The following is a 27,880-nucleotide window of genomic DNA, read 5'->3' as shown; positions in this document are numbered from 1 at the left end:
CCATCCACAGTCTGGACGTCAAACTCCTTGCTCCCTACTTACTTCATCAAGGTCACTGGCCCGCTCCTCATACCTGCTTCTGGGATTCCGTAGGTGCAGGCAGGTATCGGAGGGTCGGTTTAAGTAGTCACATTTTCCCGCCGGGCGCCATCCGTGATTGGCAGAGTACGTGTCACGGCACCGGGCGTCCTGTTGTAATGGAGACAGACGACAGACTGGAGGTTTCTAGTCAATGACTAGAAAGCATAAGTTTAAAAACTGTGAAGTGTGTGTGAGGATTAAACTAAAATAATATAAATAGTTTAAAGCACTCAGTTAGTCCAAGTCCTTAAAAAGTAATAATAATTAATTACTTGACATGGGCCCCTACCCGGTGTCAAGGGATTAGCGTGATACATATGAAGCTAAGGGGGGTACTAGAACGGGGGCAATGGTCTTCAATCCTATACTGCAGGGTGTTGTGTCAAATTAGAAGTTGCTCAGAGCATTCCAGGGAATATTGTCATTGAACCCTGTTATGTGCGTAGACAGAAAATAGATCCAACGTTGTTCTTTTTGAAGTAGAAGGTTGTCATCTGCCATGTTGGTAGTTTCAATTTGCTCAATTATGGTCCAACTGAGGCCATGTAGTGATCCGTCATACTTGTGGTAATCCTCTTGCAGCGTATGTTGCTGCGGTGTTCACCAATCCTGGTCTTGATCTTTCTGCTGCTCAAACCGATATATCGGAGGATACAGGGTAACTACATGGTATAAGGTACACCACATGTGTTGAATTGCAGTTGGTGTACTTCCTTAGATGTCATGTTTCGCCCTCCTCCAGCTCAAGTGTCTTTGTTGTTCTAGTCAGGTGGCAGACACAACAGTTCCCGCAGGGGTATTGACCCACTATGTAGGGTAAACCCCATGCATGTAGGATAGTGTTGTCTCCAGGGGTGTGCGGTCATCTGGGTCAGGTAGACACCAGGCGGTCCTTCAGGCTGCCTGCTCTATTGTACGAAAAAAGTTGCTGTTCCCATTTGAGTGTGCCTGTGTTGAAAATATGCCAATTTCTCTGGATTATTTGGGCTACTCTGTTTGATACTGTATTGTATGTGGTCACACATTTGAGGGGGATGGTCTCATCCTTTTTGTGGTTTTCCTCTAGTAGTGCCTCCCTGTTTTGGTTCTGTGCTCTCTTCTTCGTGGTGTGGATGATTTTCTCGGGTAGTCTCTCTGGTTAAGTTTTGTGGCCAGGTCAGCAGATTGTTTCTGGAAGTTCTAACTCCTGCTGCAATTCCTTCTAATTCAAAGGAACTGGCCATAGGGTAGATTTTCCCTGAGTGGGCGAGGGGGAAAACTCTCAGATTTTAAGAAAGAGTTTCTAGCCCTGGGTTTATAGAAAGTGGTGGTCTGCAATGATCCTTCTCTGGCTTCTGTCGTGAGATCAAGAAAGCCAACTTGGTGGCGCTCACTGTGTTGGTGAACCTCAAATACGGGTCCCGGCTGTTTAGCAAGGTCATGAAGGTGACCAGTGAGTCCTCCTTCTCAGTCCAAATATTCAGGATATCATCAATGTAGCGACGCCAGAACTTGATGTTAGCACTAAAAGGGTTGTGGGATGGCAGAATGTGGGTTGTCTCAAAATGATACACCTACAGTCCCGCTACACTAGGGGCAAAAGTGCTGCCCATTGAAGTCCCGTTCATTTGGAAGAAGTAATCTCCCTCAAACTCAAAGTAGATTTCTTTGGGGGCAAGGGTGGCGCACTGTAGGATGAATTCTCTTGGAGTATTGAACTCCCAATTTGTTCCTTCCAACATCTGCTCAGTGACCCGTAAGGTCTCGTCCTGTGGCAGACTGGTATAGCAGCTCTCTATGTCTAAGCTTACCAGGAGCTGTGTGTTCAGATCATATGGTGTGTCCTTGATAAGGTTCAGCAAGTGTTTGGTATCCTTGTTGTATGTTGTGGATTTCTGTACCAGGGGATTGAGGTAAAAACCACCGAATCTTGATAGCGGCCCCAGCAGGGAGTTGATGCCTGACACAATGGGGCGTCCTGGTGGTAAGTAGTAGTAAGTCGGAACCCCATGGAGGACGGGTTCAGTGTGGGAACACGACCACGTGTTCCGTACAATTCTATGGGAAAGTTGCGTTTGAAGGTTTAAAGTTTAAGGACCCTTTCAAGTGTAAATCGAAGAAACCCCGTTGAAGTTAGGAGGTTGGAGAGCCACCCCACCCGCTGAATACTGTAGTACCAGAGTTACATATACCCAGGGAAGCCAGATGCATAGGTCTGAAGTGGCGTCAGAAACCGCCATTGATCTCAATGGGAGACTTCACAGAAGAGCCACTGCTGAAAGAAGAAGAGTGTCCGGTGTACTCCAAACATGGATTCTGAATGAACAGTACCTGAAAGCAGAGGGAACAGAGTCTGTGTCACTTCGAGTGACCAGGGGCTCTGTAGGCAAATGCCCACCGATGTCGGGTGCTTCAGTTGCACTGATGGGTTTCTTGACTCTGCAGCCGAGGGGACCAGGAGATTTTGGAGATAACCAGATGCCAGATGTGAGCTGTCCCACAAAGGATGTCAAGTGCTGAGGGGTCAGTGTCCAGCAGGAGCACCAACAAGCCTTGGTAATGGCAAATCATGGAGAAGGTTAAGAATGGTTCGGAACAGCAAGGTCCAGGAGACTCACCAAAGCAAAGGGAGTCAGGGCAAGCCTGGAGAAATTAAGGAAGCCAAAGGAAAACAAAGTTGACCCTCAATTGGACCCACAGGCCAGAAGCACAGGAGTCAAGAGAGGACCTCAAGCAAATTCACAAAACAACAGCCCACGGAGCACTCAGTGAGAGGAGGATGAAGATCTTGGTGCAAAATGTGCTCGTAGCTTGGGGCTATCAGTAGCACAATGCACTTGTCTGGCAATGGCCAACAAGCATATGCACTTGCAAAAGTACGCATTGCACAGGGGTTCAAGTATCACAGACCCAAGGGGAATTCTGACCTCAGACTTGGTGAGAGGGTAGCTCAGGCCTCAATGAAACTAGAGACCCACCTCATGTGTTGCTAGGATCTTCAGGGTCCATAGGAGCTCAGGAGCAACAGACCAGTACTTCGGGATGAGGTGTATGAGGATGCAGGGGAGAGACTCATTCACTCCAATTGAGATTTATTTGGTTGTCCTTGAGGCTCCACAGGTTCTGCATGGATCCTGTGTGGTGCACAGGCACAGACGATGCAGGAGACTGAGTGAGAGACAAAGTCAGGTCCAAACGAAGTTCAGCAAAGTTCAAGTGTCCAGATGGTCAAAGTTTAACAGGTTTCTGGTTCACAATCTTGTCCATGTCGAATCTAGGGTCCTACATCCAAGTAAGCCCTTAAGTACCCACGTGAGAGGGTTGGACAGATTCCGGGGACCCTCCAAGGGGAGGGTCTGGACAATGGGGAGGATACTCCCCTGTCCTTTGTCCAGTTTTGCACCAGAACGTGAGCCAATGGCTCCCAGAACTGGTTAGAACTGGATAATGCACAAGGACACAAAGTGTACCCCTCGTTCAGACTTTCAGGCACTATAGAGGTGCACCCACCCAACCCCAACAGATTAATCCTGTCTGGGAGGTGGTCTCATCTCCCTGTGACAGGATGCCTATTGTCCTGCCTTCCCCTGCTTAAGATTCCCGCAGCAGCAGGAGGGCAGAAATGTGTATCTGGTTGGCAGCAACCATTTTGTGCTGTCCGGCTCGAGAAGGCTGGTATTGGGAAGACCAGGGACCCCATAAAGCTTGCTTCAGAAGGGTGGAATCATACCTCCCACACAGGTTCCCGGTGTGGAGGTATGATTCCAAGGTGTTTGATACCAATCACAAGATGCTTTTTGCAGCCGTTATCGAGACAGCATTTTACGCAACCATATAATGCACCTCTACCTATATGTCTGGCTGTGTCACCGACAACCCAGGAGAATGGTCTCTGAAGGCTGCAGGGGGGCTCTGCTCATGCAGGGGTACCCTCTCACGTAACACCCAGCACCCTGCCTTCAGGATTGTTAAGGCCTGCTATAAGGGTGACGGTTTTAAGTGTAGTGACATTTAGATATAGTAAACCTATATCTTTCATAAGTGGTGCAAGCTCCAGCTTACACAGGCTGCAATGGCTGACCTGTAGTTTCATTTTGCATGGCCTCTCATGGGTGGCTCAATACATGCTGCAGTCCATGGGAGGCCTCTGGGGTACCTATGCCCTGGATAGATGTATACCATATACTAGGGACTGACAAGGGTACCCTAGTATCCAATCTAGAGTGTCCTAGTATATAACATAACCAAGTTAGGGAGAAAGCAGATAGACTGAGGTCCTGATTAGCAGGATCTCAGTCAGACTAGTCAAAAACAGTATTACATGCAGCAAAAGGTGGGGTTAACCATAAGAAGCAGATCATACTTTCCTACGCCCCCCCCCCCCAACGTAAGGAGATGAGACTAACTGGAAATATCTGGAGAGTCCATCTGCATTGGCATGATTAATTCCAGGTCTATGTTCCACTGTATAGTCCATCCCCTGTAGGGAAATGAACCACTTCAAAAGTTTGGGATTTTCACCCTTCATCTGTTTTAGCCATAGGAGGGGTTTATGGTTGGTCTTAACAATGAAGAGAGTTTTCTCAGCTACTTCAGGGCTCAGACCACAGCAAAGGCTTCCCTCTCTATAGCTGACCAATGTTTTTCTCTGGGGGGTCAACCTTCTGCTGATAAAAGCTACTGGTTGATCCTGACCCTCTGCATTAAGTTGAGATAACAACTCAACCCCTACCCTACCCCTACCCCTACCCCCACTTCAGATGCAGAAATCTTGACAAGGCAAAGACACCAAAAATGTCCAGCCAAATAGAGAATTCCCTGGGTACAAAATATGACTTTACCGCTCTGAGTTGTTACCGCTAAAACCAACAGCTTCAGCAGTACCTTGGTCACTTTGACTTCGAAGGGACTTTTCCCGGATACAGCTTGCTGCCTTGCCCCACTGGAGGATTTTTACTTTTAAAATATTTAGTCAGAAGGTAAAGTTGTTAACGGGAACAAACCTATTTGGTGTAACCAACCCGTATTTCATCATCACAGTCAGCCTGAAAATGTACACCACTAGTCAAATTTAACTTTAGTTTTATAAATTGGAGCTGGATCTTTATTTTGTGTGTTTGACTTTTTAACAGTTTTGGTACTTCTAAATAGCTTAGTAATTTTCTCTAAGTTCTCAGTGACATAGTACCAGGGGCTGAGCTCAGGTTTTAAATTATGGAAACCTAGGACATCATTACAATGTCGGTCAGAAACCATTCCGACCGACTCCGTGTCGGAATCTGTTCTGACCGACTCAGGTTCGGCGAGTCCAACCAACCGATTACGATGTTTCCAAACACCGTTCAGTCAGACTCCCATTGAAAAAAGTGGTGGTTGCGGAAAAACTTTGCACCCAGTCAAAGGCACCCATGCTGCCGGCCTCACTGTGAATGGTTGTAAAGAGGGGTCCCATGGGCACCCTCATAGGTCCCAACCAGAGACCTCCGGGTGAAGGGGGGCCTGCTACTTGCCCCCAAAGTTAGTTTCTGACAGCCGTTCGGTGTCGGACAGACCAATTCGGAAAGACTATCCAAATCTGACATCGTAATACATCGCTTGGGAACGTGATCCGTAGACCTGTATGATTTGGCTCCGACCGACTCGGAGTCTCTGAATGCTGGTCGGAACTGAGTCAGAAAGATCAAACAGTTACCTTCTATAATAATTGGTCAGTCGGAAATGTTTCTGAGTTGGTCGGAAACATGGGTAAGAAAATCCAAATGCCATTCGGAGCCTTTCCGAACGACATTGTAATGAGGCCCCTAGTGTTTATTGAACAAGTTGGTGACCTTAGTACTTCCGGTAGACTACCATCCCACCCAATTAATAATTCACTTTCTCACAGTGATGATGTAAAACTGATGGTGATGTTATAATGCAGGCTTAGATGCAGCAGCAGTGATTCTGGCATCTGTGGTCTGAATGACCTGCAGCTTCCCAGTGAGTTGTTTGTTGATCCCAGTGTAGAGGGTGTTGTGTCGAGTTTGCAGGTGAAGATGATCCAGAGGATTTTGGCGTGGGTGGTGGAGGTTGAATGTTTGACCTAGGTCTGTCTGACACTGGGTGCAGTTCCACACACTGAGGAGCTGTTCCCGAACATCACATCTTCAGTCTTGTTGGTGTTCAGCTTCAGACAACCGGACTTCATCCAGTCAGTGATTTTAGTCATGCATGCCATGATCTTTTTCCGGCTGCTGTGCTGTTTGTTTGTGAGGAAGAGGATAAGTTGTGCGTCGTTACAGGAGAGGATGTTGATGTCATTAGATCCTTGCCATAGGGATAATGTACGCGTTCGGGCTCAAGGGACTCAGCAGATGTAGTCACAGGGTTCAGAGGTCAAGGGTGCTAGGCTGGCTGACTAGAATCTACCAGTCAGGATGCAGCAGATCCAGCATTTTTTATACCATTTTTGAAATGGTATACATTCCACATTGTACTTTAATATATTAAATCACATTAGGTGCTGAAGTGTGCACATAACAGCTTAGGAAACTGACAGTGAGTAAGAGGGACAGGGAAATATCCCTTGTGAAATATTAGTACTCATCACATGTGGTATATTTATTCAGTCATATTTCTGGTGTGATTTGTTTAAACAAGCCCCTATTTGTACGAAACATTAGCCTTTTCTAAATGAAGCCAGACAGGACATGAAATATAAAATCAGGAAGTATGAAATCAAAGAAGTGGCAGAGGCTGGCAGCTCCCACTGGCCAAGACCAGCACTCTTGCCATTAGGCCAAGATGACCCCTCTCCTTCATTGTTCCTCTAAGTATCAAAGAATTCATGTAGATAATTTAGAGGTGTTATATCCCCTCACCACTCTCATCAAGTTGGGCACTTGTGGGCGACAGATTTAACTTCCGAAATGGGAGGATGAACTTTGTGCAGGATGCTCTACAGTCAAGGTAGGTTCTGTCTATTCACAAAGCAGCAAGTACAGGAGTTAGGTGTACAGAGTTTTAATGACAGCCTTAATGACTCTAACCTTTGATTGAAATTCATATTTTACCTACCCCAACTTATTTATGAAACTGTATTTCCTCTAGGACCCAGGAGAGATGTGGACTGTAAGTCAACAGCTGCTAATCTCGAAGATGCAGTCAGGAGTGTCTCTAAAGCTGAAGATGTCAGGAGGGATACTGAGCTGATGATGAAACCCTACGCCAGCTGGGAAGAGTTCTTGATGCCGGCCCCCATCTCCATCGCCATTCTGGGAGAGCTGGCAGCCATTTCATCAGCTGGAGGCGACTTCTCTATCAACCTGAATCCACCAAAAGGGGGCTTCAAGTTATTGCAATACCCAGATTCCTTCAGTGCTTCCTTAATGCAGATATGCAATTCAGCCTGGTTTGCCTTCAACACAGCAAACAAAAACATGGACCAGATCAGGCTCCTCTCAGGTTTCATACCAAGGGTCAGTGCAGAAATAGTCAAGATTCTGTTCATGCCGACTGCCTCCGTTAATGCCCGCCTCCCGAAGAAGCTGAGCAGTCTGCTCAGGGTGTCCAAGGAATGCACATCCTTGGCTCAGTCTGTGGAGGCAAGCTTTAATAAGACAATTCACCTAGTCCAGGAGGCGCTTGAAGCTTGTGTGAACTCCAAGAAGGGCTATGAGAATAAGCTGATGGATGTGAAGACCGCCCTAGAGCAGCTCAGCATCAAAGAAGCATCCTCAAGGAAATCTTTGCAGATGACAGAGGCATTTAAGAAGGCCACTGAGACACAACTAACAGATGCAATAGACGCCTACAAGGATGCAATGGACAAAGTGCCCTCTGTGTTGGAAACTGTTGGTGCTGATATACTGGGCAGTATTCTTAACCCATCATCTTTCATTGAAAACAAAGCTGTTAAACAAGAGCTAGGCACAGGTCGCCCTGCAGATGGTTCTGCTGAAACGGATGATGCAAAGTCCACCTTCTGCACCAACAATGTGTGTGCCAGATCTGATCAGATTAAAACAATCGCTAAGAGTCTACAAAATGTCTTAGACGCTAAAGAGGAAACTATTAACATGAAAAAGGTTTATAATGAGAGGGACCATACAGTCAACACAGATGTTGCTAAACATAATTTATTGGACCTGCAAAAGGACATACGTGATGAAGTCGATTGTACTGCAAAAACACTGATGAGTAATGCTCTACAAAGTGGTAATAATATTTGTGAGGACTTGCATAGAGCTGCCACATCCAAGACTTTGGATCAGAAGGACTTGAAGTTCATTGCTGAAAAGATAAAAACCCTAGTTATCAGCGCACTTAAAGTTGACGGGTATTGTAAAAAGGTTGCCAATGCCCTTCCTTTGCCGTTAAAGCCCCCAAATCTGTCTGCAGCTGTTCTCAGTGGTGGAATAGGCTCTCAGTCTGCACAGATGGCTTGGGCCAGAGTGGAACAGGCCAGGGTGCAATTAAACAATACTCAGGCCATGTACATGAAGACCTTCGAGAATCTAAAAAAAGAAAATGAAAGGCTAACAGAAATCCTGGTTGAAATGAGGGGCCACAAACTGGATGAGATTGATTTTGACACAGCCAAGAAGATGCTCATTAAAGGCTTGGATGCCCTGGTGAAGATCAAGGAGCAGTGGGAGAAGATGATCCACTTCTTCCAGATGATATCCAGCCTCATCGAGTCCTGCCTCGTGAAGTCTGTCAATGACTTAGTGGAATCTGCCCAATCCGTGCAGAGCATTACCAATTATTCCGCGGAAGCCTTTGTGAAGGACCTGTTGTTCATGCATGCATCTAAAGCCACCAACATAGGATACCTGGTCAACATGATATCAAGCACCTACTTTGAAGTGTCTCAGCGTTTCCTGATGGACCGGGTCAACGCTTTGGGAATATTCCTCGCCATGAAGCCCTCAGATCCGGAGTTCAAGTTAGAGCACCTGAAGTTACAAACCAGCTGCGAAGACGCTCAAAGGGCAATCCAGAACTTGGTCATTTTAAAGAAAAAAGATTTTGACATGGCTATAGAGGCGAGAGTTGAAAGAATCAATTGCCAGCTGGGTGCAGCCATCCCACCCATGTCAGCAGAAGAAAAGAAGAGCATTAGTGAGGCTGTACTGGCAGGGGCCAGTGCTGCTGAGGATTCAAGCAACAACAATCTATTCATGTTTGACTTTGTATAGTAGGTCCAGCACATTTGATTTCTTTCATGTCTCTTTAATGACACTTCATTTAGACAGGCATAAATTGGAGTTAGTGGGTATGGGATGTTTGTTGAGGATATTTGGTGTATTTTTTTTAACTAAATGTATGTTGTTTGTTAATCTTCAACGGTGATGGAACTACAAGCCGACATCACACAATCCTGGTCCACTTACATGTGATATTTGACCTTGAACTCAAAGGTATTACCAATAGTCAAGTTAGTCAATTTTAAGTCATTAACAGGTATTTAGTGCCATAAAACATGAGGTGTTCGGACACCGGCTAAAGGTCCTGCAGCCTACACGAAAATAGTGATTTAGAAACAACCTACATGAGGAACGTGCTTAAGATCATCCTAACCTTTCCTATACTATGTAATGCCTGATCTCAATTGGAAGATAAGTGCACAATTTTAGGGCAATGGTTTGCAACAGTTTCCTTTCTAGATATTTTGATTATACTTGCAGGAGTTGAGCCTGTCTTTATCTTGGAATCTGAAAACTGATGTGGTACATATGCTTTCAACTTGTGTCTCCAATGATCCAAATATGAAAAGTAAAAAATTGTATAAATTAATTTTGGAGCCCAGAATATGATTCTAATGAGAATGAGAATCTAGTGGCCAGCCTAACATGCTCAGGATACCTTTGTCCAGCAACCACCTGTTCACTAGAATTTTATAGGGCTGCTATCTTGTTGCAAAGGTGACGTAGCACCCTCTCTGCCAAAGCTAAGTTCCACATGACCCGCCTCATTTATACCCATTGTGCAACATTCAGTCCATCATCTTGTGTGTTTTACTGTTCACCCTATGTGGGAAGGGTTTGCCCAGACTTGGGTCTCTTGCTCACTACGCCACTGGAGTCAAGCTAACCTGGCTGAAAATGGCTGATAGCCAGAAACCGGTCCTAGGATGCTTGATTCCGGTCCAGGGAAGACATGGCTTGGCAGTTCGGTCTGGACTGTTCCCATGAAGCACAGGGTCAAGACTGGTTTGCATATGGCCATGTCTGAACTGGGATGGCTTGGTGACCAAAATAACGATGGATTAAACCCAGATCTGTGACTGGGGGTTAATGTTTTGCCATTGTGCAACATTCCGTCCATCATCTTGTGTGTTTTGCTGTTCACCCTAAGTGGGAAGGGTATGCCCAGACGTGGGTCCCGTGCTCACTAGGCCACTGGAGTTAAGCTCTCCTGGCTGATGAAGGCTGATAGCCAGAAACCGGTCCGAGGATGCTTGATTCCGTCCAGGGAAGACATGGCTTGGCAGTTCGGTCTGGACTGTTCCCATGAGGCACAGGGTCAAGACTGATTTGCATAGGGCCATGTCTGAACTTGGGTGGCTTGGTGAGCAAAATAACGATGGATTAAACCCAGATCTGTGACTGGGGGTTAATGTTTTGCCATTGTGCAACATTCCGTCAATCATCTTGTGTGTTTTGCTGTTCACCCTAAGTGGGAAGGGTATGCCCAGTCGTGGGTCCTGTGCTCACTAGGCCACTGGAGTCAAGCTATCCTGGCTGATGAAGGCTGATAGCCAGAAACCGGTCCTAGGAACCTTGATTCCGGTCCAGGGAAGACATGGCTTGGCAGTTCGGTCTGGACTGTTCCCATGAGGCACAGGGTCAAGAATGATTTGAATATAGCCATGTCTGAACTGGGGTGGCTTCGTGAGCAAAATAACGATGGATTAAACCCAGATCTGTGACTGGGGGTTAATGTTTTGCCATTGTGCAGCATTCCGTCAATCATCTTGTCTGTTTTGCTAATTGAATGATAGGCATGACCACACTAACTCTTTAGAGTGTGTGTGTATGAAAGGCTTAGGGTCTAGCACCTATAAAACCAATATTTTGAACAGTGATAATAGTTAACAGAGTGGGCAAGATCACCACATAATACACAGGATGGTATGAGTTGAGCTATCAAAAAATAACAGAAATGCAGTGAAGACAACATTTCCATGTTGCTACTTAGAATGTTATGTATTGTGTGCAACATCACAAGGCCATTCAAGGAAGCAAGCATGTTTTCATACAATTTCATGCATGTTGGAAATGTCTTTAATTGAGGCATTATTCCAACACTTCCCCTTAGTATTAGAAGTGATGATGATACCGGTGACTAACACTGGAGGGGAAGGTGGTGTGGGAGAGAGAGAAATAATGAAAGAGAGAGAGAGATGTGGTTGTGCTATACCTTGGATCGCTTGTGGGTGTGGATCCTACTGAGCAGGACCCCTCAAGTTCTAGTGGTAAAGCGTATTCCTTCAGTCAGGATAAGTACTCTCCAACAAGAACACAATCATTTTAGACAACCATACATCAATTCTTTACAATCATCCCGCGATGCGAGTCCTTAATGAAACATACCAAACAACAATTAGTATAAGGAATTTGAGTCCATGTTAACAGCCCTTAAGCACAGACCCCAGTGCTGAATCTTGAGTGCGTATCCTTTGGCCTCTGCTTATCATTGTATTGCGTCTTACACTTAGTCCTTTTCCTTAGCCAAGACGTTCTTATTAAAACCAAAATTGCTAGGGTGTCATTGAAGAAAAAGAGAATACCAAAACTAGAAGTGCCTAGTTAATGCACTAACCTGTTGCCGTTGTAAAGGGCTGGCATAGCTGGAGTGGCTGTATCTAAGGTGATGTAGGCCCTGTGGCACTGGTTCCAGGATTCAAGTTTGCTGAAAACTGACGTGAAGGGATGGAGTTTCAAGGGGTTGCTAGCTGATCGACCAAGTTCGAGGGTTCCAGATTGCTGGGAGCTGTCTCACCGGGACAAAGTCCCAAGAGAGTCTACTGGCCCCCAGCTTCAAGGTGAAGATGTCCAGGTTATTCTTGTGGCAGGCAGCAGAGCTCGGAACCCAAGGATGGTGCTGCTCTCTCTCAAGGCGGATTGACAAATGAAAGCAGGGGACTAAGTTTGAAAGCTATATTTATAGTCTGCCACACAATTGTTTATCTGAAACTTTCTAGAAGATTACTGAGTGTTTCCTGATGATTAGAAGGTTATCTTCAGCAGGACACTGGGACAGGAACATTACTTTTGAATAAACAAACACTTTAGGCAATGGAGCCTGCCTGAAGATAATTGAGTGTTTTCTGTCAAGTAGAAAAAAGTCTTTGGCAAGAATCTTGGAGAGGGAGTGGAAACCGTTAAGAAGATGGCAGGACAGCTGAACAAATAAACAACAAGCAAGCACACTACACAACCTCGAGGTTAGCAGGAAGCTTTCATCTAATTGACTACACCTGTTAGGCAGTTGAATAATAAACAACAGACAAGCATCTTGTGACCCTGAGGTCAGTAGGAAACAGAAGCTTAAAACTAATCAGCACTACCTGTTAGGGCAGTTGAACATATGTAAAACAGATAAGCAGTAGGTGACCCTGAGGTCAGCAGGAAACAGAAGCTTTTAACTTAATCGGAACCAACTTTTATGGCAGTTGCAGAAATAAACAACAGGTAAGCATTAAGTGAATTTCAGATCAGCAGGAAACAGGCTATTAACTAATCAGCACCACCTGTCTACATTAGCACATAGACAAGCATATCTTCAAACAGTACACTTAAACTAAAGAGCATGGCATGCCTAAATAAAGTGCATAGCAGAGTACATGGCACATGCTCAACTACAAAACCGTGAAAATGCATTGCAGAGCACATGGCATGTGTCTCAACTAGAAAAAAAGTGAAACTTGCTTACCTGAGTACATGGCACCTGCACAACTAAAAAACTGTCAAATGTGCATATCAGAATACAATGCACCTACAAAACTAGAAAACAGTGACGACAGATGGGTAAAAAACAGAACAGTCAGGCCAGGACATGACAGTTCTCCTTCCTAAAGGTCAACTGACTGGCTGTGGCTAAGCTGGATGAGACACATGAAAGCTGAGTACTAGACAGGTGGCATTGACATGTGATTCTGGTTCCCTAGACCTGCCTTCAGAACAGCAACCTTTCCAATAAATCAGATAATATAATTTTCCCTTATTTCTTTTGGAGTCTAATATTTTCTAGACCTCATATTTACTTTACTTTTTTTATCACTCCAATAAGTATATTACTGCTTAATTTCTTGTACTAGATATTTAGAAAGGTGAACATATATGTAATAATCCTCTCTTCAAAAGTACTTTGGTTTAGTATTACATTTTTTTAGTATTTGAACACATTCTGTGTACAATATTGTGGATATGTGTAGGATATGAAGAGGGTCTTCAATGCTGCAAAGGGTAAGAGGCAGCGCATTCCATGCTAACGCGGCCTTGACTTCAAAGGAGACGTCCCCCGTCCTATGCAACCGGAACGAGGCACACAAGCCAGCAGTTGTCTTGGGGGATAGATAGGTTGTTCCGAGGCCATAAAGGGCACGATGGGCAAGTACTAATGATTTAAACTTGACTCAATCATCAGTAATGGGCAACCGAAGAAGAGCACGAAGATGGTGCTCTCTTACTTGCTCATTGAGGTCAGGCTTATTTGTTTCTCAGTCTTTCCTTCTCTGCCAAGTTCTAGCTGTTTCTTAACCCAGCGCGGGGACATACCGGTTGGTGTTACCATGGCGCTTTACAAGACAATTTATTATTATTATCAGGGTATGACACATGACGCAGCATGCAGTATCAAACACTTGAACGGTTATGACCACATTACCCTAGTCCTGATGGAACACCACTGACTTTCCTTGCCTTCCTACACCATCCTGAAAACCAGCTCTGCCGATACTAATATTATAAGGAGAGAGCCCAAACCTTTGAGGCGGGTAATCTCAGTAACCACAGCACCAATCACAACACCCAATACAGCGTTGGAAAGGGCAGTTGCAGCAGAAGGACATAGGCTATGCAGACGGACACCATATATATTTTTTTGCAGAGTTTTATATAGCGCGAACTTGACCCGAACTGAATCAGGTATCAGAGCGCTTTACATATCACCAGTTACGTTACATGAGGACACACATTCATTTTTGTTAGGCACGGGGAGATTAAGTGATTTGCCCAGAATCATGGGATGTTTGGCGTTGTTACCAAGACTTGAACCCAGATCCCCAGGTCCGAGGTCGAGGGCCTTAGCCGTTAGGCCAACTCCTCTATACATTTAAAAGGTAAAAGAACCTTGCCAGCAAAGTAGTCCCTTGTGGGCGTGTCTGCGTTGTGCTGTGGGCGTGTGCTGGGGGCTTGGCTAACGCTGGGGGCTTGTGTCCGCCCTTCATGCCATGTGAGTCGTACATACAAGCGCCAATTACGTTGCTGCGCAGCATCAAGGGGCACGCTGGGGGCGTGAGAAACGCTGGGTGGCGTGTGTCGGGCCTTCATGCCATGTGAACGGAATTGCGCCGCATCAAGGGGCACGCTGGGGGCGTGAGACACGCTGGGGGCGTGTGCTACGTTACGCCCTTCATGCCATGTGGGTCGTACATTCATCAGAAGATCGTCTGCTGTGGCCGTGTGCTGGGGGTGTGACAAACGTGTTCACTGGGAGGCCTGGTAAGTAACGTTACTGCAGCCTCTCCTACACGCTGTTACTGAACTCTCTCATTCAACAAACTTACACGCGCCTGCTACCATCAACCAGCGCTCTAGCCGGGCTCAGGCGGCGGATCAGTACACTAATTACACGCGTCTGATAACATCAACCAGGGCTGCAGCTGGGCCTCAAGCAGGGGAACACGCGCCTGCTAACATCAAACAGGCCTGCATCTGGGCCTCAAGCGGGGGAACACTCAAATGAACGTGTCTGTGGGGACAATTACTGCTGCCTCTACTACTCGCTGTCACTCAACTCTCTCATTAAAAGGATTTACCCGCGGCTGATAACTCTCTCATTCAACGACATTACACGCGCCTGCTAACATCAACCAGGGCTGTAGCTCGGCTCAGGCGGCGGATCACTACACCAATTACACACGCCTGCTAACATCAACCAGGGCTGCAGCTGGGCCTTCCTGTCCCTATTCTAATGAAACAAAAAGTGTTTTCTACCGCGAGATTTTAAAATAAATTGCCCTTGCCAAATACACACATTACACACATTCTATTTCATACAGGGACAACGTCGGGACGGGCTGCTAGTCATCTATTAAGCCATTGCAGCAGGCACCTACATCTATCTGGCAGACAACTCACCAACTCCTATAGCTGTCAGCTCACACCATCCTTGACATCTAACTGGAGACATATTGCAACAGGCATACTCCATTTATGTATCCAGAAACTATCTACCGTACATCCCTGCATCTATTGGGACTGCCTAGATTTGGGAAAGAGCTGAACACAACCCTCTTTAAAAAACACTACTTTATGACAAAGTAATAGTCCAATTTCATGCCCCAGGTTCCCCTACTATCGCTCATTGAATGCATCTTGGTCTATAACCCAGTAGTTAGGTTGGTGTTATACAAATACCACATACATATCTTGAGAAATTCACCCCTTACCATTGGTCATCAAGCCTCCCACTACCTGCGGAACTCTACCTCCCTCTCCTCTCCTCTCCATTCCCTATCATTCCTAGGAGACCATGTACGCAACAGCTTCTGCCAAGGGTTTGCCCTAGGCTTAAAATTGTAACATGGGCACTTTATGTAGCATTCACAGCCAGAATGAAATCTCCAATGGCTGAGGACAGCCCCTTTGACATCCCTTACCTTTCAAATTTCCTCTCCTAGGGCCAGATGTAGGTGGCCCAATACCGGTCGGTAACGGCTGAAATTACCGAATTTCGGCCGTTACCGACCGGTATTGGGCATTTGAGATGTAGGTGGCTACATTTCAGATTCGGTAATTTACCGAATCGGTAATTTAAGGAATCGGTAAATTACCGATTCCTTAAAATACCGAATCAGTAAATTACTGAATCTGAAATGTAGGGAGCTCTCAAATGAGCGCTTTTCCCATTTTAGGATTTGTTATTTACCACCAACTATAAGTTGGTGGTAAATAGCGAATACCTTTGAAAATGCAAATCTGTGCATTTTCAACTGTGCCATGTGGCAGACATACATGTGTGCCGCATGTGCACACAAGCACGATTCAGAGGTGCGACAGGGTGTCAAAGTGACACCCTGACACCCTTGAATGTTTTCCCCATTTTACCGACTCGGTATTTACCGATTCAGTAATTGCCATTCATTCCTATAGGCCTTGAGGCCCATAGGAAATACCGATTCGGTAAATACCGAATCTTATCGATTCGGTAATTGTTAGGGAAAAATTGTCTACATCCCATTTACCTATTCTTAAATACCGAATCGGTAAAATTCGGTATTTAAGAATAGATACATTGAGATTACCTACATCTGGCCCCATTGTTATGTTATGTTATGTTACATGGGATTTGTAACACGCACAATTACTCATGAGTATCCTGGCGCGATATGGACTACAGACGTGCGGATGGAAAAAGATTTAGAAAGCCTGTTTAAAAAGATACGTTTTGAGAAGTTTCTTAAAACGGCGGAAGTCCTCGATGTGGCGCAGCGAGACAGGAAGGCTATTCCATAGAATGGCTACCTTGACTGAAAGTGACTGACCCCCCATCCTAGAGTGACAAAAGCGGGGGGTGGCCATCAGACGGTGGGACGCAGATCGTAAGCCTCGACGAGGGGTGTAAAAGGCCACCTGTTTCTTAATGTAGGAGGGTCCTGAATCGTGCAGAGCTCTATGAGCTAAAGTAAGGGCCTTGAACTGCACCCGCTGGACCACGGGCAGCCAGTGAAGGTCGCACAAGTGTGATCTGATACTTGATTTCTTAGAGATGTTAAATAAGAGTCTGGCCACCACGTTCTGGATCAATTGCAGTTTGTTCACCAAGTATCCAGGAATGCCAAGAAAAAGCGCATTGGCATAATCCAAGCGGGACAGGATAAGTGCCCGAGCCACCATTTCCTTCGCCAGCTGGGGGAGCTTAGGGAAGAATCTGCTCAGTGACTTAAGAGTACCAAAGCAGACACCCGTTAGTCTTTTGATGTGTTCCGAGAACCTGAGGCCCTCCCCAAACCAGATTCCCAGGTTCTTAGCCCAACCACCCTCAGAGAGTGGGCGGGGGAAATCAGAGGGGCCACAAGGCTTCTGTGAAGAGTGGAGGAAATTGGCTGTAGAGCAGTATTTCAGATTTCCCCTCGTTGCACTTGAGTATGGCCTGTGCGAGCCATGTAAACACGGCAGCCAGGCACCTCTGTGCCATCCCAGTGCACAGGTCGGGGCCATTCCAAGTGAATAGAAGCTGGGTGTCGTCAGCATAAGCCATGATTTTGGCACCCAGCTCTTCAGCCAGGGAGATCAGTGGAGTCAGATAGATATTAAAAAGCAGAGGACTCAGAGTCGAGCCCTGAGGGACTCCAGTCAAGACCTCCCTGGCCGAGGATGAAAAGGGAGGCATCCAGACCTGCTGAGTGCAAGTATCCAAAAAAGATTCCAGCCAGGCCCACACTGCACCAGAGAGGCCAATGGCAGAAAGGCGGGAGAGAAGAAGCTGCTGAGGTACCATGTCAAAGGCGGCAGAGAGGTCCAATAAAATCAGAGCCGCTCTGCCGCCCCCATCCAGGCATTCCCTGATTGCCTCCGTCATTTCCACCAGCCCAGTCTCTGTGCTGTAAGATGTTCTGAAGCCTGAATGGGTTGGATGCAGAGCCCCAGAGGTTTCCACAAAGGCTTCCAGTTGGCGAAAAGCCACCTTTTCGCAAACTTTGGCCAATGCTGGTAGTAAGGATATGGAGCGATAGTTTGGCTGGTACAAAAGGGTCCGCTGTCGTTTTTTTAAGAAGCGGGAGAAGCTTAGCTTGCTTCCATTGTCTTGGTACCGTCGCCGACTGAAGCGACCAGTTGACAATGGACGTAAGTTCAGTACACACAATATCTGCCACCCCAGCCAGGACTCTGGCCGGGCACAGATCCGAAGGAGAGCCTGACTTGAGCGATTTGCCCGATGACCGCGTGACCCGCAGGGGAACATGGGCGGGCAGCGGTTTAGTCCCACCCGGCAGAAACTCCAGCCAACGCTGATAGGGCACCCCGCGTTCACCAATCACAGGCCAAGGGAGGGCCTTCAGGTGGGAGGGGCGAACCCACTATATCCACCAAGGTGGCCTAGGCTCAGCCTCTCGTTCTCCCAGTCTCCCGCGGCTCAAGTGCTGTTTGCTGTTACCTCGCGTCGTGTTCATCGTGGGTATAAGGTATGTGGCTTCCAAGTAGCCTCCCCCCGGCCCGGTCCCTGGATATGACCAGGTTGATGGGGCCCTGTGGTATCGTCCACGGGGGGGGGCTGGTGGTTGCTGGTCGCGGGATAGGTGGAAGGGGTTTGGGATCGTCATTCAGCTTAGGGACGTAGAGCGGGTATCCAAGAAGGACTCATGTAAAACAAGTTTAAACGCCGTCAGCAAAAGCACTCTATATAGCACGGCCCTACCCGAAAGGAGTCGGAGCCCCTCGCAATAAGTTTAAACGGATACATGAGAGCATTTTAAATGAGCCGGATTCAAGGGAAACGCTACTGTAAATGAAGCACTGATTCTGTAGAACTGCGGTGAGCCGAATTCAAGAGAAAAGTTACGGTAATTAAGGCACTGATTCTGAAGAACTGCGCGCGAGCCTAAGTCAAAGGAAACGTTACCGTAAATGAGGCACAGATTCAGCGAGCACTAAGGTCACGTGCGTGGCTGCACGATGGGAGCTCCGTGACAATGGCGGAGCTCTGTGTAGTGAGGGAGGTGGCGCAGCGAGATGATGGCAGGCCGCGAGGCCGTGCTGGGGTGGGGCCGGATCCCGCCGCCATTGCTGGCCACGCGTTGGCCATAACCGGCCGCCATGGCCGGCCACACAGATACAATTTTTACTCATAAAACAATAACGGTCGCTTGAAAAATACAGCATAAAAAAGATGCACGTGTCTTCTTGTTTCGCCGTGTGGTTCCACACATCATTAGTTTTTAAACGTTAGGAAACTGACTCCCAAAGGTGAGGAGGTTTCATTCCAGGGCAAGAATGCACCAAGGGGCGGACTCACAAAGGATATTATAAATCTGCAATCATAGAAGCATTGTACATTGTGCGATATAGAATCCGCCCTTAACAAATCTCTGCAGTAATATACCTCGACACCTGCACCAAACGCAGCTTCACAAATGTACTGAAGATGAGTAGTATACTGGAAAATTCAAAACAATTCGTGTAGAAGAAAGTAAAGAGAGGACTATAGATTTCAATATATTTCCTTAAACAGATTTTATTGACCTCTTGCTCGTATTCAGCGCGGGCCGCGAGGCCGTGCTGGGTGGGGCAGGATCCCGCCGCCAATGCTGGCCACGCGTTGGCCATAGCCGGCCGCCATGGCTGGCCACCATATCCGGCCGCCATTGCCGGCCACGCGTTGACAAATTCGGCTGCATTGCCGGCCAAGCGGCATTGCCGGGACGGAGTTCTTCGTGCGGGCCTTAATCGACAGGTTCGGGAGCGCTCCTTAACTATTGCGGGCCAATGCGGGTTTTAGATTACTTTATTTAATGCGAAATTACTGGATGTAAGGCAAGTTTATAGAGCGCGATCATCACTCGAAGGTGTTAGGGCGCTTTACCGATCGAAAGCGCTCCTTCAGTCACTGTTAATTAATTTATGAATGTGAGTATAGAGCGCGAACTTCACGGGGGTTAATTAACTTATTTAAGGCGAGTTTATAGAGCGCGAACATCACTCGAAGGTGTCAGGGCGCTTTACCATGATACCTATAATTCCAATACCCTGCACTCCGCCAGGATCAAGGCAGGGCAATGTACTGTGTTTATTCTGTAAAAAAAAGTGTTAAATAAGTTATTTACTGCGGGTTATAGAGCGCGAACATCGCAGGTTTTAATTAATTATTTAATACGAGTGAGAGAGCGCGAACATCACTCGAAGTTGTCAGGGCGTTACGATTATATCTGTATTCAAATCCCCTGCACTCTCCCGGGATCAAGGTAGGGCAATGCACTTAGTGCTCCTTCAATTGTATGAATTCTGCTTAGGCAAGGGCAGAAATAGGGGCTACAAGATAGGCGGGCTCAAAGGGCAATAGACGCGCCATACACTGCGTGGCTTTTCTTGGAGGGAGCCACAACACTTCTGCGGAGCCTCGACAGGCTTTGTACTCGGGTATGCCGTTCGCAAGGCACTCTCTTACTCGAATGAGGAGACAGACGAAGATGTTTAGGCAGACTAGGATATGATGCGGGTTGCTATATTAAACTAGTTAATGCGAAGGCAATAGACGCGCCATACATTGCGTGGTTTTTCCTGAGGGAGCCACAACACTTCCGCAGAGCCTCGACAGGCTTCGTACTCGTGGGTGTCGTTCATAAAGCACTCTGTCACTCGAATGAAGAGACAGACGAGGATGTTTTGGCAGACTAGGATATGAGGCGGGTTTCTATAGCAAATTATTTAATGCGAAGGTATATAGCGCGAGCATTACCCGAAGAGGTCAGAGCGCTTTACAAAAGAAGCATTGCAATACGGAAGGATTTAGGTTTTGATTAACCTTATAATGCGATTTTAGTATAAGCGCGAACATTACCCGAATGTGTCGGAGCATTGTACAAGAAACCACTGCATTATAGAAGGTTTTAGGTTTTGATATTAATCTATTGCATGCGATTTTAGCATAGCATAGCGCGAACGTTACCCGAATGTGTCTGAGCGCTTTACAAAAAAACATCGCAATACATTAGGTTGGATGTTAATCTATTTAAGGCGATTTTAGTATAGCGCGAACATTGCCCGAACGTTTCAGAGCGCTTTGCAAAAGCCATTGCAATACATAAAATTTAGGGTTTATATTAATTGTTTAATGCGATTTTAAAATAGCGCGAGAATTACTCGAAAGCTTCAGAGCGCTTTACATTACCCGAAGGTGTCAGAGCGCTTTCCAAAAGAACAAGTGCGAATACAGAAGGTTTTGGGATTACATCAGTCCCACACCGCCTGCGCCCATCAAGGCAGTGCATTGAACTTAGTTTTCTCAAAATGCTTCATCCTCAACGTTAGAAGCAGGGCTACAGGTTTATGACAATTCGGCGTGTGCATTGAATGATACTGCCGTGAATGCGCACGTCCCCGTGCAATTTCTTCCAAAAGTCGCTGACTTACCCTGCAGTGCTTTCATTGGGGTTAACTAAGGTTCCCTCCTCGCTTCTTTGGTTAGGAGACCTCAAGTCGTTGCATCTAGGAGACCGGCACGAGGATTGGATAGTGATGCTAATGCGTCGCTCTTGTGCGCCTGGTTGATTGCACGAAGACAAACCAAGCGGATAATGCCGCATCAACATTAGCGGTTTGGTTGCCCAGGCCAGCGCGCCCTCTTTTCACGCAATATGGGACAGGTAGCTCGAACATCGGTAGTAAATATAAATATAAGAAATGATGGTTGGTTTATCCTAGATTGGTTTACGTTTAAGGAAACCGAACGCTAGGAATGAAACAGCACTGTCAGTGTGTAAGTGCGAGGCAGTTTGAAAACAATCTAAAGTGTACGCAATGAGTAAATTTACGTTGTTCTTTTTAAATTGCCATGCCCACGAGCGAGGCGCCGCTGCACAAGGCTGATTTATGCTGGCTCCTTTTCATGACTGTCACAACGGAGCCCGTCTCTCGCAGATGGTATAATACTACCATGAAGGGGACACTCAAAACACAAGAACAAATGTAACGTAGGCAAGGGTGACACTTGGGGCCAGTACCGGAACCAAAACGCTAGGCAAGAGGTAGCAACCAGTGGGTTGCAAGAGAAAGGTGAGGTGCGCATGGTACAAAGTACCAAACCAGGTAGAAGGATAATACTACATATAGGGCAAACGGTCAAGCCACAGGAAGACACTGGGAGGACACCTGCATAGTTAAGGAGAATAGCGGGGTGGCTAAGTTTAGCTTAATGAAGAGTAAGTATCCTCAAAGTGGGCCAAGATGCGCAGCAATGGCGGACAAGTCAGAGTGTTTCTAAGGATGCACACTACCCCTATGTCCCCATATGACCATAAAATAGCTACTATTGAAAGAAAATTTAAATAAGATACATGGAGGTAGGGGACAGCGTTGGCCCATGTCCTACTCCAGAATAGCACGATTGGCAGTAGTGGGGGGGAAAGGGCTTCTAATGAATGTTTTCTTCTGTCTCTAAATGCAGGAACGGCGCTGGAGAACCGCTCTACCCACAGGGGAAGACCGCATGCTAGCAACAGGATAAGGGTCGTAAAACATGTGGGGCAGTTTGCCAGGATCAGGGACCCATCCCCTCCTCAGTTGCCATCCAGATCCGGATGTGGGGCGCACAGGTTACACGCATGATAGTGATACGCGGGCATTCACCGGGTGGGAAATATTAGGTAGCCCCTGGGCAGTAGTGTGACGTTCTAACTTGAAGAAGCTGAGTAGGTCAGGCGGTAACGCAAACAGGAGAACCAGGGCGGGCGCCGTGCTGGGAGCATAACTGCGGTGTCTGGTAGGGGCTTAAGGGGGGCAACCAGGCCTGACTGCCCGTAGGGGAGAGGAACTAGTCATAGCTGGCACAAATTACTATGGCATTCGCCCCCCCAGTGCGCTTGAGGGCGCCTGTCAGCTCCTGGCCTCTTCCCATGTGCATGTATGGCTGGCTCACACATGCACAATCCAAGAACTGGATCAAGCAGGTCAATGTTCTGGCAGGGTTGATCCGAAATTCCCAAGTGAGTACCGACCTGAGTTTCAAGTGCAGACATTGGGGCGGCAGTTGGTGCAGCGAGAGTAGATTTGGCAATGGTTGTATGAATAAATCGACGAGGTGGGTCTAGTGGGATGCCCTTGAGGTATGCCAGATAATGTATCTTTAGTCAGTTTGGTCAAAATCTTGGTCCGCTTGATTCATTACAATAGTAGCAAATAGGGAGCAACACCGTGTTGTAAGGTAGTTACAAGCGTATATATCTTGTTCTTTTAGTGATCTCCGATCAGAAAGACTTCAATCTAGGGTTCGCTTTGCCTTAGGAGTGGGGTTATCTACTTGCCTCTGCCTTACACTTGCTGCGGTATAGCTTTCATAACTTATTGTAGAATAGATGCTTAATAAATGCATGAAAATCCTTTTCTGCATTAAGGTACACTAGTCACAATTCGAAATGAGTGTACCTAATGTTGTTAGTACTATTAACATATAAAGTTGCATCGTTTAGCTTAGTGCTAACAGTCGTTCTATGTTAACTCAATTCTTACACCTGGCTCCAAATAGGCTTGGCCAGGGCCGCGAGTGGGGCAGTATTGATCCCTGTTCCGTGCAGAGAATAGGATTGGTGGGCGGGGGGGGGGGCAGGGTTTCTAATGAATGTTTTCTGTCTCCAATGCAGGAACTGCTGTCTCCAATGTAGGAACCACACTGGGAAATCACCCTACTCACATGGCTCAGGTGTGGCCTGAGGTAGCAGTTGGTAATTTACAACCTCAGATGGCTGTAAGAGGCAGACCCAGTCAGGTTCCTTTGTAACAAAAGTGACGAACGTCCAATACACCTTTTATAAGTCGTCCAGGACATAATGCATTGGTAATAGGGCAAAAGCAGGTGGCATATGTGGGAAAGAGGAAACAATTCACGAAACTCAACTCCGGCGCTAAGTGTAAGTCGATAGTGACATGCGGAGCACGGCTAGTGCAAGGGTACACAATCAACTCGGCCGGCCATGCACAGGGCCAATGTGCCAATATACAGGAACATTGTGATTCACGAATATTCTGCAGGACATACACACTCCAAAGCGCAGGCCCGGACACCTCTCTTTTGGAAGGTGATTCAGTTCAGGTAGGGATAGAGTTGCAAGGCGAAGGCTATAGTGACCGCTCACCTGATTTAATTTGACTAACAACAGCTTTCTTGTCAGCAAGATGCAGCTCCAGTCCCAAGGTAATAACGTGTGTATGCAGCTGTTCCATCAAATATGGGCACGCCAGGTGGGTGACGTTTGTACATCTCCAAGGATCACCATGATCGATCTTGTTCCTTGGCACACAAAAAGGTTTCAGTAATCTTGTGACCCCAATACGATACTGCACTAGACTAGAATGCCCACTCGTTAACGGAACGGTCATGCCTTATCCCAACGTGGATTATGCTCTAGGGCGGCAGCACTCTTGCAGGCCACTGCCCTCCTGTCTTCCCATAACAATAGTACATTGTTTTGGAAAATCCGAAACACCATGAGCAAGGGAGTTCTCGAGGCGTAAGGGGATGGCATGGAACAACGATATATATCGAAAGCGGTACTTCAAACTTGGAAAGGCCTCTAGCAATTATACCATATTGACAACAATAACGGGAAGGACAATTGACTGTAAATCCATTGTCATAATTACTACGGATGCGGGCTCACACAGCAAGAAATACGATCCTGAGTACAGGTTAACTTCCCATTCCCATCTCTTTTGCTTCCTGGGATCAATATCACCGGTCTTCCATTAGCATCAAATAAAATCATGCAAATAACATGCATATTACACGCCGATCCCTGGTGTCCCTTCCGAAGGAGAACAGCCACCTTATTGCATATTAAGCGAAACAAAGAAAGGTGAACAAATATGATAATTGGAAGTAACTCCCTTTCAAGTTTACAGAGTGATAAAGAGTTAAGTAAGCAGACTTCATGCGAGGAAGGAAATAACTCCTGGAAAAGAGCCAGAAAGCGGATTTCTGAGTGTTAAAAAATTTGAACTGGGGGGACCGTAAATATTTTAACCCCCTGGAGTTGGCAGCTGCCCATCAATTGGGCAGGCAAAGGGAGTGCAGGTTAAGAGCCACTCAAACACACAAAGGTGATAGGAGACATGCCAGCAATGTGACCAACCACTGGCAGTCGCTCAGGGTAGTAGTCACCAGACCCATGCAGGAGTTCCTGGGACGAGAGGCTGGGGTTCCAGTAAGCAGTACCACTACAAGGGAAACGGAAGGGTACTGCGACAAAGACAGGGTTCACGTGTCTAGATTGAGGTAAAAGTGATAATGGTGAGCAAACAAAACACATGAGGTAGCAAACAGTGCTTTGCAGGAGGGTAAAGTGACGAGTGTGCAGGTTACAAGAGAAACAAAGTACAATTAGAGGTACAGTACTGCAATAGATGCCAGCACTTAGGCACAAGAACAAAAGTTACATAGGCAATGGTGGCACTTGTGCAAGTATGAAAGGCAAACAACATGCGAGAAGTAGCAAACAAGAGAGAAGTGGCGTGGCATGTTACAAAGGAGTACTAAACACAGGTACTAGGATAATACTGCAATAAATGGCAGGGACTTAGGAGAGACAGGCCTTTGACTTTGTTCACTCGTCATATAAGTGCAGGCACTGTAAGATTGCCAGATGTCCTGGCCTGTCCTTGTACTTACCCAAATAACGTTTTGATTAGCTCTATTTCTGTCTTATAGCACTACGCTTCCCAACAGACCCATGATGATTCATGGGGAGAGGGACTTGGGTTTCTTTAGGAGTACCAATACGAGAGGAAAATCGAAGGGTGCTATGACTAAGACTGGGAACACTTGGCCAGTTTTGTAGTTGACATTTCCTCCTGGAAGTACAAGAGGCACGGAAAAGCGACCGGAAGTGGCTAGGTGGGTGGGGGGCTCTGTCATCGACGGGGGCCTCCTCCAGAGCTGTGGCGGAGTTACAGGGCGATCTGGAAGCAGACGGGTACAGTAAGGGTACCTCTGCGGCAGAAGGGTACAGTAAGGGTACTTCTGCCTGGCACAGTAAGGGTGCCTGAGCCAAGGACCAGGAGCCGAAGGAGGTTCCTGGAAACCGCGACGGCGCCCCGTTAGTCCTTCGGGCGGTCGGGGGGCCTGAACCGACCAGGGGTGTGCCACACCGCTCCGCCCCGACAAGGGGGGTGGGGCGGGAAGATAACGAAGTTGGTAATGTGCTGCACCGTCTGAGCATCGACTCGCCGTGCAAGATGGCTCCTTAGGCATGCGGGACAGTGAGGGGCTGCCTGCTTGGATCGCCCGTAAGATGACCCACCTAAACGTCATACGTGTGTTGTATGAAATAAAACTGCAACGGTTCTTCTCCATAATCATGTCTCCAGAGTTTCATTGGGGAGGAAGTGTGTACATGTACAGGCGGGCGGGAGTGAATGGCGGTGTGGGCACTATGCCCGATGACCGCGTGACCCGCAGGGGAACATGGGCGGGCAGCGGTTTAGTCCCACCCGGCAGAAACTCCAGCCAACGCTGATAGGGCGCCCCGCGTTCACCAATCACAGGCCAGGGGAGGGCCTTCAGGTGGGAGGGGCGAACCCACTATATCCACCAAGGTGGCCTAGGCTCGGCCTTTCGTTCTCCCAGTCTCCCGCGGCTCAAGTGCTGTTCCCACCCTGACCCAGCAGCTTGAGCGGCGGCGCGAAGTAATGGATGTTGTAATGTTCTTCTTTGTGTTGCAGGCGGAGTTACAGGGCGATCTGGAAGCAGACGGGTACAGTAAGGGTACCTCTGCGGCAGAAGGGTACAGTAAGGGTACCTCTGCCTGGCACAGTAAGGGTGCCTGAGCCAAGGACCAGGAGCCGAAGGAGGTTCCTGGAAACCACGACGACGCCCCGTTAGTCCTTCGGGCGGTCGGGGGGCCTGAACCGACCGGGGGTGTGCCACACCGCTCCGCCCTGACAGAGGGGGTGGGGCGGGAAGATAACGAAGTTGGTAATGTGCTGCACCGTCTGAGCATCGACTCGCCGTGCAAGATGGCTCCTTAGGCATGCGGGACAGCGAGGGGCTGCCTTCTTGGATCGCCCGTAAGATGACCCACCTAAACGTAATACGTGTGTTGTATGAAATAAACCTGCAACGGTTCTTCTCCATAATCATGTCTCCAGAGTTTCATTGGGGAGGAAGTGTGTACATGTACAGGCGGGCGGGAGTGAATGGCGGTGTGGGCACTATGAGAATAGTAAGGATGTCAGACTTCTCCGCCAGGGCAAACTGCGAGAGTAGTGAGTTGGGAGGGATACGGACAGGGGGTGCTCTGCGGTGTCACTGATGAGGCCAAGCTTTCTTGAATTAGTTGAATTTTATTGATAGAAAATGCTGAAAGCTCCTCACACCATCCAAGGGAGGCAGGGATGGCCTTATGCTCCGCGTAGGGCGACATAAAGCTTTTAACAGTAGAGAAAATCTCTTTACTGTTGTTATTGGCTTTCATTATTCTATCAGCATAGTACTCGCTTTTGGCTTTTCTGACAGCTGTGTAGTAGATTCTCTGTGCTGAGCGCAGATCGGATTTAGCTGTTAGGCAGTAAGCAACCCTCCATTGGCGTTCCAGCTTCTTACAACCCAGTTTCAACTCCTTTAACGAAAGGGAATACCAGGGCTGAGAGGGGGACGGCCGGTGAACCTTGCTAGGCAAAGGTTTGCATGAAGATTCGACTCCCCGGCTAACCCAGGTGTTAAACCGGTAAACCGAGCATTCCAGGTCAGCAGCAGGAACTACCTGCGAGTGGGTCAGGGCCTCTATTAGCCCAGGAATATTAATCTTGCGGGTGGAAGGGCCCAGTGGCAAAGATGGCCGACGGGAAGATTTCCCTAAGTCCCAGGAGAATATAATCAGGGTCATGATCAGACCAAGTAACAG

The 27,880-nt window shown here is 47.3% G+C and overlaps 1 protein-coding gene and 1 long non-coding RNA gene across 2 annotated transcripts in view; one reads left to right on the top strand and one right to left on the bottom strand.

Moving 5' to 3' along the window:
- The window catches only part of LOC144819213 (uncharacterized), a 299,059-nt gene that overhangs the window by 193,781 nt on the left and 77,398 nt on the right, over positions 1–27,880 (bottom strand). The gene's annotated exons all lie outside the window — the stretch shown is intronic.
- On the top strand, positions 7,236–9,660 carry LOC144819211 (uncharacterized). Its single transcript, XM_078677182.1, has one exon. The coding sequence runs from the start codon at positions 7,251–7,253 to the stop codon at positions 9,237–9,239; it is 1,989 nt and encodes a 662-aa protein (XP_078533308.1). The 5' UTR covers positions 7,236–7,250; the 3' UTR covers positions 9,240–9,660.

Source organism: Lissotriton helveticus, chromosome 2_1 (assembly GCF_964261635.1).
Source record: "Lissotriton helveticus chromosome 2_1, aLisHel1.1, whole genome shotgun sequence".
NCBI lineage: Eukaryota > Metazoa > Chordata > Amphibia > Caudata > Salamandridae > Lissotriton > Lissotriton helveticus.
Note: the sequence above shows the minus strand (reverse complement) of the source record. Positions and strands in the feature narration are given on the sequence as shown.